The sequence below is a fragment of the Centruroides sculpturatus genome, unplaced genomic scaffold, assembly GCF_000671375.1.
Source record: "Centruroides sculpturatus isolate CEXI.00-Female unplaced genomic scaffold, Cexi_2.0 scaffold69, whole genome shotgun sequence".
In the NCBI taxonomy this organism is placed as follows: Eukaryota; Metazoa; Arthropoda; class Arachnida; order Scorpiones; family Buthidae; genus Centruroides; species Centruroides sculpturatus.
Window position 1 is genome coordinate 224,393 of NW_019384304.1, and position 13,189 is coordinate 237,581.

Consider the following 13,189-nt stretch of genomic DNA (forward strand, 5'->3'; position numbering starts at 1 on the left):
TTCCCATTTCGAACTCTTCTATCACAAACAAAATGGATAGTTGAAACTTAATCATTATTCTTTTGCTATATAATTGATGTCGACTAATTTATAAGATTTAAAGATAGTTTAAGAATTAATTGAACTCGTATGTTCTAAAGAAAATATTATATTTAAAGTTTTGTGGTTTTTCTATATGAAAAACAAATTTATATTTTTAATGTACTACCATAATAAACATATTTAAAAAAAATTATTTTAATAATAAAAATGATATTCTTAATGTATAGTATATTATAAACTATAAAAAAAAGTAAATGCCATTTTAAATTTTGAGTTAAAGAGTATTTTCGGTAACATTAAAAAAAAATTATTTTTGTTATAATAAAAATTAATTTAACTGTTGTTTTCATAAAGGTAATCTTTTTCTATTTACTGTTAAATGTCATATCGAAAATTAATCAGATTAATTGTAGTCTGAATCAGTTGCTATGGGATTACAGTTAGTCATTATTGATTTAAGTTTTATTATTCTTCTCCTTTTTGGTTTTTTTTTTTTTTAACTAAATTTGTAGAGAAAGGTTTGTTGGAAAACAGTAAATAGTTTGAAAGCCATTTATTGAATTAGAAATAAAAAATATTTCAAAAATAATAGAGCATAATGTATTTTCCATATATTGCAAGAAAAAGTAAATATTAAGGAGAGGGAAAATTGTTAAATTTAGAAATGTAGTATGTTAAACTAAGTAGTTTTCATATTCTACAATTGTTTTAACTTTTATTCCATTGATTGATGCAATATCTTCCAAATTTGTTTTTTGAAAATTATTTTAATCTCTTTATTTATATATAATGTACAAACAATAATTTATACTGTGTGTAGCATCTTTGTAATCCAAACATTAATTTTGGTAGATGATCAAACAGCAATTAGTTAGGAAAACGTTACAGTTTATTTAAAAGAACACTTTTTTAAAAAAAACACTTTAAAAAGAACACTTTTTTAAAAAAAGTGTTCTTTTAAATAAACCGTAACGTTTCCCTAACTAATTGCTGTTTGATCGTCTACCAAAATTAATGTTTGGATTACAAAGACGCTACACACAGAATTTGAAGTTACAGCAACCACGTCATCTACATTAATAATTTATACAATTGATATATGCAGATTTGGGTTTTTATAAAGGTTAGCTAGCCCTAGGATGCACAGGTGTAATTCTCACTGTTAATGCACATACTATTTTCATTATAAAATTTAATACATATAGTTAAAGCATCCAGTAAAATGTTTTAAATATCATAATGTTTTGATAATTGTAAATGATTTTGCATAAGTGTGTAGGCAGTCATCTGGGACTACTTGGGTACTATGTGGATTTTTGCTTTATTTAGTATATGATGATTCACAACCTCTCTGTAAAACAAGACCATATTATATTGTGATTTATAGGTCAGTATATCACATGTATTTGGCTGTTATAGAAATTTTTGAAAGCCATTTATTGAATGACAAAATTAGTTTTGTCATTTTGCTAACATCTCAATTTTGAAGAACCAATTGAAGACATTAAGTAACGACTTGCTGTAACCTAACTGAATGATATTTAAATTATTATAGAAATATTTTTATATGTACTTATTGTAGAGCCAGTTGTCATTGCTCATTTTTTTTTTAATTGACACAATTGTTTCATATACAGAAATGCAGAATTAAAAAACTGAAGGTCTGTTTATTAAAATATTTTTTTCGTAATATATGAAAAGTTTTTTTCCTGTTTTGTCATAACTACTTTGTTTTTTCTTTTCTTTCATTTTTTATATCATTGCATGCTAATTAATTGGTTTTGTTTAAGCTAATATTTTGAATGTTAATTTGTGTATCTACAATCACCCAAAAAAATAAAATGATGATCAGAAGAAAGTAATAAGTTTGATTGTGGATAAGCCACAAGAGCTAATATAATTTTGAATCACTCTTGAAGATTAAACTAATTTTTAAACTATTTTCTTTGATCTGTTTTCTTTGGTAGACATAATTCATGTACTGTGAGAGAGAAATTTCATTTTGAATGATATTAGATGACAGGAAGGTGCATGAGGTATTCAAATATAATTTAAAACTATATCTTTTGAAATGTGTTATCTATTTTGCTTATTATCACAGCATTATCAATTAAGATAAATTTGACTCTCATTCACAGTTGAACATACTTTCACCATCTAAATTTTAGTTTATCTTTGAATGACTGTTGATAAATATTAGGTTAATGTTTTTGGATATTAGTTTATTAAAGAAGAGAAAATACAATAAGGGACAAATCTATTTAAAAAAAACTAAGCTGTTTATTTTAAAAAGTTTGTAAATTCCTTTGAATTCTAAATTTTTATATGTGAAACAGTGATCAGTTAAAATAATTGGCATTGATAAATGTTAATTATGTATATGTTTGTTCATTGGTTTACTTATAGGAATAAATTTATAACTCAACAAAATCGAATTCTTAAAAGTTATTTATCTTCTGAAAATTTTAAAAGAAAAGAGATAATCATGACATAAATAAGATGGAAGAGGTATATAGCACTTGCCTCAAAGCAAAGAAGAAATTTGCTTTTTGTTGTTAAAAATGATGAATTAAAGAAAATAAAAAAAATCTTCAAAATAAATAAGCACCATTGTATTCCTGAAAAACAATTGTTTTTTTGTAAATATTGAAAATGTTTGAATAATTTTTTAAAAAAATTTTCTCTTCTTTAATTTGTCATTTTAACATAAAAAAAACCGATTGTCTATAGTAATGATGACATTCATACAATATAATAATTAATACTGTCTTTATGGACTACTGAAAGCATTTTTGTTTTCTTTCTTTTAAGTTTCTTTCTTATTTTTTTAAGACATGAGAGATATACCATATAAATGACTCAGATATTTTAATTCAATACACTACTTGATTTAAAGTTCATAAATTAAACTTCATGAAATTTAATTTATTTGAGTTATTATTAATTAAATATTTGTATCATAATCACAGTTAGACTGTTAGTTTGAGAGTAATTTTCTTAATAACTTAGAGTTCTTTATTTAAAAAAAAAATTGGCAAAATGTCTTAATGCTAAGTTAATCTCTGTCTATTACATCCTTATTTGTTCTGAATATGTATAAATGAGCTTATCAATATAATATAAACTTATATTAAATTTTATGTATATTAAATCTTATGTAAAAGTTTTTGTAATTTCATTTTAATTGAATTGTTTTTATAAGTTTGCTCACTAACTTTTTGTTTTGTAAGTAATTCAGATACTAAAGTATAAGAACATAATATTATTTAATATATCATTAGTATATGATTTATAGAATATATTAACCTATCAAAAATAGAAATTTAAGTAGAGAATTATACTGAATTTTAACACTATATTTTATATGGTAAATTGATAATCGGTTAACAAACAATTTAGATAGCGAACACAGTCTTGGAACGGATTATGTTTGTTAACCAATCATCCACTGTATTCTTCAATAGATATTGATCTGAAATTCAATACTGAATGACCTTTAAAGTCAAATTTAAGAAAAATATTTTAATGTATTTATCTTACTTATACAGTGCATATTCCAACAACTTTCAGATTTAAGATTTAAATACACTTTTGTTTGTTTGCGTGTGTATAAGAATATAATTTAAACTAAATTTATATATTATATGAAATTATAATTATTATGTATTTATGTTAAGGGTTTACTCATGATTTTTCTCACAATAATTTCCATTTAAATAAAATAGTAGTAGAAATAAATGAATTCATAGTTTATTAATAACATTTGAAATTTATATTATGGCTAAACTTAACACTATAGCAATTAATTTATTACATCATAAAAATGGATTTTATGTTTGTTAATGATTGAACATAAGAATAAAAGTGTACACTTTTATTAATTTTATGTTACCCATAATTTTTTTTACAATTCTTTGCCTTTCTTTATCTGGTAATATTATTTATCACCTGTAAACATGTTTTTAAATGTTAAAAGATAATAATCTGGAAGATTAAACATTTAACTTTTAAAAATTTCATTTAGAATTTAATTGCAAATTATAAAACTGTTTTTAAATTAATGTTTTAAGTTTTTTACACGTAAATGATCACCTAGAATTATCTATGATTGTTTAAATTTGCAAATTTGTTACAGTATATTATCAGATATCTTAATTTTCTCATTTGCATATTTCAATTTTATTTACTATGATTCAGTTTTTCTGTTTATAATTACATCTAATACATTTGTGTGTGTGTGTGGGTGTGTGTATATATATATGTATGTATTTATATGAATGTATTTGATAAGTATGTTTCATGTTAGAAGTTATATATAAATAACTGCTAACATGTGTTTTGGACAGAGTGCTTTTATATAATTATAAAAGAAACCAAATTTGAATCTTTCTTTTAGTAAGTTTTTATGCTGTTTAATTTTTTTTTCACGTGAAAACCATTGAAATTATACCAAAAAGTTTATTATTGTTTGGTTTGAAGATTTACAAATAGTTTACAAACAAAAGTTTATAAAACATTGTTAAAAAAGTTTTTTAAACGTTGAACTTAGTTTTATTTATTAAAGATTAAATGAATCATTTTGAATCATTGATTGACTTAGTTCTCTATAATTGCATAAATACTGATTAATTTACATGCATATTTATTATACATAAAACATTTCTATAATTTAAATAATAATTTTCTTTAAATTAGTCTTTCTATTACTGTTATTTTATTAATTCCTCATAAAAAAAAAGCAATTTAATTTTGTTACAGATGCTATCTATGGAAATTCATATTTTTTTATAATTAAAAATAAAACTGATTTATCATTATTTATTTAATAATAAAATTTTCAGTATTTTAAATTAATTTATTTCATAGTAATAATGATAAACTTTATTTGATAAGTACATATTTATTTAAAAGGAATTTAATTTATGTAGATAAAATTGCCTGTAGAAATTGCAGTTATTAATAAATTGCTTAAAAATTTCATTAAAATATTTCTGTAGTTAGAATGTTAGCAAATTATTTGTTTTCGGGTGAAAATATCAAAACTATTTTTAACCTTTAAATTTTTTAAATTAATAATTTATTCTAATTTTAATATGAAGATTAACATTTTGATTATTTTACATACTTTATTATTTAGTAAATATTTTAATCTGTAAGTTATTTTAAATTAATATCTTAATTTCCATTAAAATTTCCAGTAACTTTTAGTTAAAATTTGTAAATCAATATATAGAAGAAAATTCTAATTATAATAGAAGAAAAATTAAGAGATTATCATTATCTGTCCCTTTACACACATCTCAAGAACACAAAGTCATGTGATAGAGTTGAATTTTATTTTAACAAATCTCTGTCTCAGTATTTAAAACTTATTAAAATTGTCCCTCTGGTCGTGGCACAATGTAAAAATTTATCATTGATAAAAAACTCAAAAGATGAACATACAATTAAATATTTTGTATTATAGAAGAAGCAAAGCACACATTAAAACATATTAAAATACCTTAGATATATGAACTATACTAGCAAACAAAAATTTTTTTCATAATTGAAGTTTAGACTATTTACAAAAATATTACATTTTTGAGTCTATCTTTTAATCCTTTTATACAACCACAGAAGTAACAGTTAACATGGTTTTGAAGAAAATACTTCTTAAAACAAAGGTAAAAATAGGTAAAAAATTCACAACGTTAAAAATGATCAAGTGTCAGCCTTTTATTGTAGGATCTAACACTTTTACATTAAAAAACACAAAGAATTCTTCTCACCATAGTATAATACCAAAGGTATAAAAAATTTTTTATACCTTTGGTATTAAAATAGATGATTCCCATAGAAAAACTCCTGATTTCAAAAATCTTTTTTTAGTTTTCCCATCATGTATCTATGAAAATCATTCTAACATAGTTTTGTTTTGAACATGACATAATGTGACATTTTCTTGCTAATTTTCAAAATACAGGCTAAGAAATCATCTTTACTTCCCTGGATGTAAAAAACATGTTTTGTAGTATTATCATACATTAATTAGAAAATAAAGCTATGTCCATTTTAAATTTTGTCTTTCTTATTACTTATTTAAATATACTTTGATGATGTACTTAAATTTTTTTTTATTTTAGTAAATAAAATACATATGATTTTTTAAATTTTAAGAGAATCTTCATAACTTTTTATTATTATTTCTAATATAAAGTAATTTTTTTTATTATTTAAAAACAGGTCGAGCCCATGATGATATAGATTCAAGGTCCCAAGTAAGTATTTTATTACATTTTTGTTTTTTAGTTTTATAAATTATTTAATTAAGATGAGTTCCCAAAATAGTTTGTTGATATTGACCCCAGGAACTGATAAGGCAGTTTTTGGAATTGAAAATTAGTCTGAGATCAATTGAAAATGGTTAATTAAAAATTGTTAATCGAATTGATTACATATATGATAGTCCAGGATGTAGATTTGCACATCGTAAGTAGATCCTTTCTGTGAAAACAGTGTATAGATTAACACTGGCTCATCAGATTTAATTATTAATAACTGTATTAGTAAAAAAGAAAAGGGAGGCAATAAAAATTTGAAAAATCCCTGAAGGAATTAACAGTTGAAAAGTTTGGGGACTCCTGAATTAAGATTTCATAGATCAATAGAGAGAAAAAAATATAGTTCAATTCATTATTTATGTTGTTTAAATTAATTCATAGAAGAGGAAAAGATTTGGGTTTAATTTTTATTTTCAAAGCATGATAATACAGTAGAGCATCGATTATCCGAATCAATTGGGGACTGGGGTTGTTCTGAAAATTGATTTTTCGGATAACTGATTACATACGAAAAAATATATTAATTAACCTATCCCATGCTGAAATTCATTCAAATCCTGGCATGTCCTTAAGTACCCTCTCATAGTGCTGTCAGCTAAAACACGCACACCAACAAAAATAATATTGGAGTAGCCTAAGACATAGCTGAAGATTGCAGTGCCACAGCACTAGAGTAAATTTAAATTTGTTGACTGGAAAGCTTTTGGTTAATTGACATTTCGGTTGATCGATGCTCTACTGCAATAATATAGTATTTATTCTCCAAAGGATTTTTCATACATCTAACTTTTGCAGAATTGTTTTTATTTATATATTATATACAATCTTCAATAAATTATGAATTTAACTTCATTAGCAATTAAGCTGTCATCAGATATTAATATCTTGTATCTTAATGTAATTGTAATTGATTAAATTTAATGAATGTACAATAATAATTAGTTTTTAAATTTGAATGTACATTGTAAACATTAATCAAATACAGTAAAACCCCTCTGTGACCACCAATAGTTCTGAGCAAAAGTGACCTTTAAGAGAGATATTCACTTTGGTAGGTTTTTCATTAAATCAAATAATAAACCACACTTTAATGATACAAAATTAAAACATAGCAGTATTCCAAATAAAAAAAAACATTAATTTTCACTTGTTTTAAGCATGATGTTTTTTACAGCACAATTTATTTTTAAATTCCTCTCCTACTTTGCACAAAGAGTTTCCAGATGGGTGTTACATTGTACTACTGTTTATCGATATCAACACAAATTAGAAAAACTGTGCATATCATAACGCACAATCAACCGTGTAGTAATTCAGTGAAGTTAACTTCACAGATGGGTGTTTCCTAACCTTATTTGTCAGTGATTTGTCTGGCAAGCATTTCAAGAACTTTTCTTAATTTCATAGGTGAAGGTTGCAACCATTCATTATTAGAATTGTCCTCTGTGTCATTTTTATTCTCTATGTCAAATCCTCAGACATTCTTCCCAATTTTCCTGTAAATATTTGGTTCAATTATTCTCAGTAATTACCTCAATATACATGTCTGCATCAGCAACTACTGCCAGCTGTTCTATTTCTTTGCCTAAGGAATCTGCATTTACTATTTCTTATTCTTCACCACAGCAGTACTAGAAACATTTCTTGATTGAGATTGAATTTTATCTCATGCATCACCATCAACCATTTTAGGGTATCAGTCATGGGAATATGGCATGCCAGCCATGCAGAAAAATTTTCAACTTTCAGTTGTAAATTTTTCTGCATGACTTTTCCCCTTCTCCCTTTCATCTACGATCTTATGATAGGGATACCTTTCACACGTGCATGGTTAAACCATTCCAATACAGCTTTATTGATTTTCTCATGGGAATGTTTGCAAGTTTTCTTGATATTCTCATTCCCATTCTTTTTCCATTCATCCATGTATAAACATTTGATAATATGGATTCGGATTTGGCTCTTATTATATTGAAACTCTATTGCCTATCTGCACTAAGGTATTCCTGTCTCAGTCTTGCAAATAATGGCAATGTGTTACTTATGAATCCTCTCCTTTCACCTCTGTTCCATTTCTCCCTTACTTATCTTTTATCTCCTTATACACTTTGCAGTCGATTTGCATAATTTTTCAGCTGCATTGATCCAGTCCAATATTTACCATAGAGGCAAGTTGAATGTAATGGTTTCTTTCTTCCAAACAGAATGGGACTTTCCGCCCCATTACAAATACTGTATCACAATGCAGAAAAAGATTCATTTTCAAGTGTTGCAATTGGGGGTAAGGGTTGCTCTATTGAAATATTGTTTAAGCATTGCAATCAAATGTCTTTGGAATTATTCGTTTAAAAAATTATTCCTATTTATAAGTGACAACTTAACGTGTTACTTTTGTTTTTCTTACTCCAAACTGATAAAACTACCAGCACTTGCATTAATAAGTAAAACTGGTAGCAATAAAGAATTTAAAATGGCAAAAAATATTAAAATCTGGCAAAATGATTTGCAATTTTTAAAAATTTTCCAGGACAACAACTGAAGTTATAGTTAGAATTTAATTTTTTTTTTTAAAGTAGTATCTATATAAATGAATGTAATTGTTATACTTTCATTGCAAAAGTAACTGTTCTAGAATTTTATTTTATTTATCTATCAATATTAGAGATTTAAAAGTAATAAGCTTCTGTTTGAAACTCCTTTCTGATTGAGTGAGTGAGATTTCTTTTTTTTTGTTACACAAAAGCCATATAGAAAGTTTGTTTTTCATTGATTTGTTATTGTTAAAAATGTTTTTTGTGTATTTTTAATAGATGGAAGTTTTGTTTTCTTTATGATGAGGATGCATCCAGATGGTCTACAATGATTTTTTTTTATAATTTATGAAAATATCACATTTAAAACTATTAATAACAGTTAAAAAAATTTTTTGCATGATCATGTATGGTTGAGAATTATTATTATTATTTTAAATAGAAAGATAAATTAATAATAATAATAAAAGTGTACATCACTTTTATGTAGCATTTTTATTAGCATTTTTTTTTAATTCATCATTCTTTTTTATAAAGTTTCTTTTAAACAAATAATTCAGTAACTGTTTTCTATATTTCACTACCTATAAATATGAAAGCTTTTTTTCATTTATTGGGGTATATTTTATTTTATAGGATTAAAACTAAGGTCCAATTCATTTGCCAAGTCATTTATTTAAATACAGTAATTTAGTACGAAACATTATTCATTGATGAAGTCTGAGTTAACTGTTCTCAAAATTGCCAGCAGGATGCATATTTAATAAGTTGTTACTTTAAATTTTTTTAACGATGTTTATTAAAACAAATCTAATTTAAAAAATGTACAATAAATCACAAATAAAACTTAAATTTTAGCTCCTTTAACTTAAAAATTTTAACTTAAAAGTTAAAATATAATTTATCTGTTACGCTTAATATCAATTTTTGACTTTAAGGTTATTTGACTGTATATATACATAAACATTTTACATTTCAATAAATAATTATAAAACATGACAGAAGGGACCAAACACTACTCCTGAGTCCCATACAAGCTCTTGATGCTCTGGCCTTCATAGTTGATAAGAATGTCATCAGGGCTATTTATTAATGTTAACTTAATACATACTTTTTCATTGCTTGCAGTGTGAAAGTACCTTAGTGGTGAGTTTTTATGGAAATGTCTTCTGCATATCTTGAAATGTCACTTTACCAGATTTGATTGATTCAGACTGTTAAATATCTCCTCTGACAGCTTTGAATAGGTGTATCTTAATTATAATAACCTGTTATATCTATATATAGAATTTATTTTTAATTTTTTATATATAATCTTAAATTAATGACAGAAAAATTTATTTATTCTTTAAAATAGTTTGTCAGATAAAAAATAAATAAAACATTGAATGAATATCAAAAAGAATGCCTAAGGGATAATATGCAGTTATTTATATCAACTTTGTAGTCACATCATCAATTTTGGTTAGCTTGCATGAATTTTTAAAGCTCTCTCTTGTGTCTGTTATTTTAGTGTAAGAAATACGATCAAACATCAATCTTTTTTTATTTTATATTAAACTATGAATAACTAGCTAAATTTATGAAAGCTTTATAAATAAATTGAATTAACTGATATAATTTTCAAAATATCAATGAATGAATAATAAATATATTTTTAAAATTAAAGTTGAATTGAAAACTACAGAGGAAATTTTCTGTTATATTTTAATGTTTTGTTGTTATAAACTAAAAATTCTTTTTAAAACAGCAGAAATAAAATGCATTGTAATAAGAATATATTTATAATTTTTTTAAATCTACAAAACATTCAGCATCAAATCAAGAATTATATACAACTTCTGTTTATAAGAAAATTTGTAAATGGAATTACATACATCTAAAAATATGTTGTAAATATAAGTTATAATCTATAAAATATTTCATGAAATTACATAAATTAATCAAATTGTTTTGCTAATCAAATAAATAAATATATAAGGGGCAGTCAAATGAAAATGAGACAGACTGTATAATGAGCGTGGTGCAGAAGTTGGTAATGCAGGTAGGTGTGTGTATAGAAGTGACCTCTATTGGGAATCAGGAAGGAACAGTGTGAATGTCCACCACTGTGCCATTTGTCTGTTAGATGTGCTCGAAGTGAGGTCAGTGAGTCGTGTGCATCCGACATCACTGTGGAGGCTGGGAAAGAGGAACAGTGAGGTGTAGTGCATTTTTTGACTGCGAAAGGAGTGTCAGGAAGTGAAATTTATGACTCACTTATTAATTTTTCCACTGACTGATAGCGGTCAGTGGAAGACATTCAGCTCATGTTGGGCATTAGTCACGGTACCGCTTAGCCATCTTGACACAGCATCTGAAGGTCCAGAAAATCTGTGTGCAGTGGGTTCCCCACACCCTGATGGAGGAGCAGAAATTGAACAGAATGTTGGCATCACTGCAGCATATGGAACAGTATCACAATGAAGAATATCATTTCCTCTCCTGTATTATCATGGGAGATGAACCATGGTGTCATCATTTTGAGCTGGAGAGCAAGCAAACAATGGAAGTACATGGATTCACCCCCACCAAAAAAATCCAAAGCCGTGCACGTCAGCTCCAGGAAAGTCATGATGACCTTTTTCTTTGACTGCAAGGGCCCTCTGCTCATTGACTTTCTGGAACACAGTGTCACAATTAACACACAGCGATATGTGGAAACTTTGCAAAAATTGAAATGTGCTATCAAGTCCAAATGCCCAGGAATGTTGACAGACAGCATCATTCTGTTGCAGGATAATGTCCACCCACACATTGCCAAGGTTGTTTCGACTACTCTGCAGAAGTTTTGCTGGGAAGCCCTTACACATCCTCCATACATCTCCCCACGTGATTTCCATATTTTTGGAGCCCTGAAGAAAGACATTCATGACCGTCGATTTGCTTCGAATAAAGAGGTGCATGCCTGGGTACAATCATGGTTCCATAGACAACCGCAAACATTTTTCCATGAAGACAATGACCGTCTTGTCTCTCAGTGGGATAAATGTATTAACAGTTATGGTGATTACTTTTGAAATAATAAACAGTTTACTTACTTTTTTCCATCTATCTTGTTTTCATTTGACTGCCCCTTATATCTATAGTAATAAATACTTTTATTTACAAGATTGGATCACACTTATTTGTCTTGTGCAGTTTTTAAAATTTAATCAGAAGTTGTTGATATTATATGTATTTGTTAACGTGTTCAGATTTATCTGATAAATCAATTGATAGTATTTTAAATGTGAAACATTAACTAAATGCTTACAGATCATCATAGATTGTTTTGGAATTTATTTGTATGGCTTCTAATAAAATAATTCAAAATTTTATATAAAATTATAATTATGAAGTAATTATAAAATTCTTAAATTTGCATATTTTAATCAGAATTTTCCTTGCCTAATATATTTTAGTTTAATTAATTTTGATTATTTCAAGGCATCAAGGATTTGACTGCTAATTTAGAGTTTAATAGACGCTTTCCAGAATAAACACTGCTGTTTTTATTTTGAATGCATTTCATTTAAGAATCTTTGTTTATAAGATAATTACACTAATTATCATAATAATGTTACTATATTTTAGCTTAGTGAAGTTGATATATAACAACAGTAGGGAAACAAGAATTATTTAATGGATCATCAGTTGTTCTCAAATTTACATTTTAGTCGTAGATATTTGTCTATATATACATATACTTAACTGTTAATTTTAGATAAAGTAAAAATATTTTTATTGAGTGATTACCAGCTAGATATATTCATAATTTTTATACTTAGAAATTACACTTTGAACAGAAATTTTAATTGTGTGTTTTGATAACATTTAAATGTGTTTTGAAATTATAAATTCCTAATTTTATTTAACTTATTGTATTTTTAAAACAATTCCACATATATATTTAAAGATTTTCTTTTACAAAAAATTCATTTTAATTTTGAATTCTTTTAACATTTTTACTCTATAATAGTTGAAATCATTCCCCTCCGAACATGTAGTAAGGAGTTAAAATATCAAGATTTATTTATGAGAAAGATTGATTCACAAACTTAAGTTTAAAATGAATATTGTAATTTTATTAAAATTAATTCTCAAAGAAAATAATTTTCTATATCAGAAAATTGAAATTTGACAATTAGGTTTGTATGATGATGATTTCATACTATTAAATTATTTATAATAATAAAAATGTTAAACTCCAAAGATTTTTTTGTTTAAATTTATTTATATTTTTTTATATTGCCACCAAATATCAATATATAT

The 13,189-nt window shown here is 25.4% G+C and overlaps 1 protein-coding gene across 1 annotated transcript in view; it reads left to right on the forward strand.

The window, feature by feature from the left end:
* Positions 1 to 13,189, forward strand: part of LOC111618249 (CLIP-associating protein 1-like) — a 184,925-nt gene that overhangs the window by 98,047 nt on the left and 73,689 nt on the right. Inside the window, exon 11 of the mRNA XM_023359738.1 lies at positions 6,274 to 6,302. Coding sequence (XP_023215506.1) covers positions 6,274 to 6,302 — 29 coding nt within the window. The remainder of the gene's footprint in view (positions 1 to 6,273; positions 6,303 to 13,189) is intronic.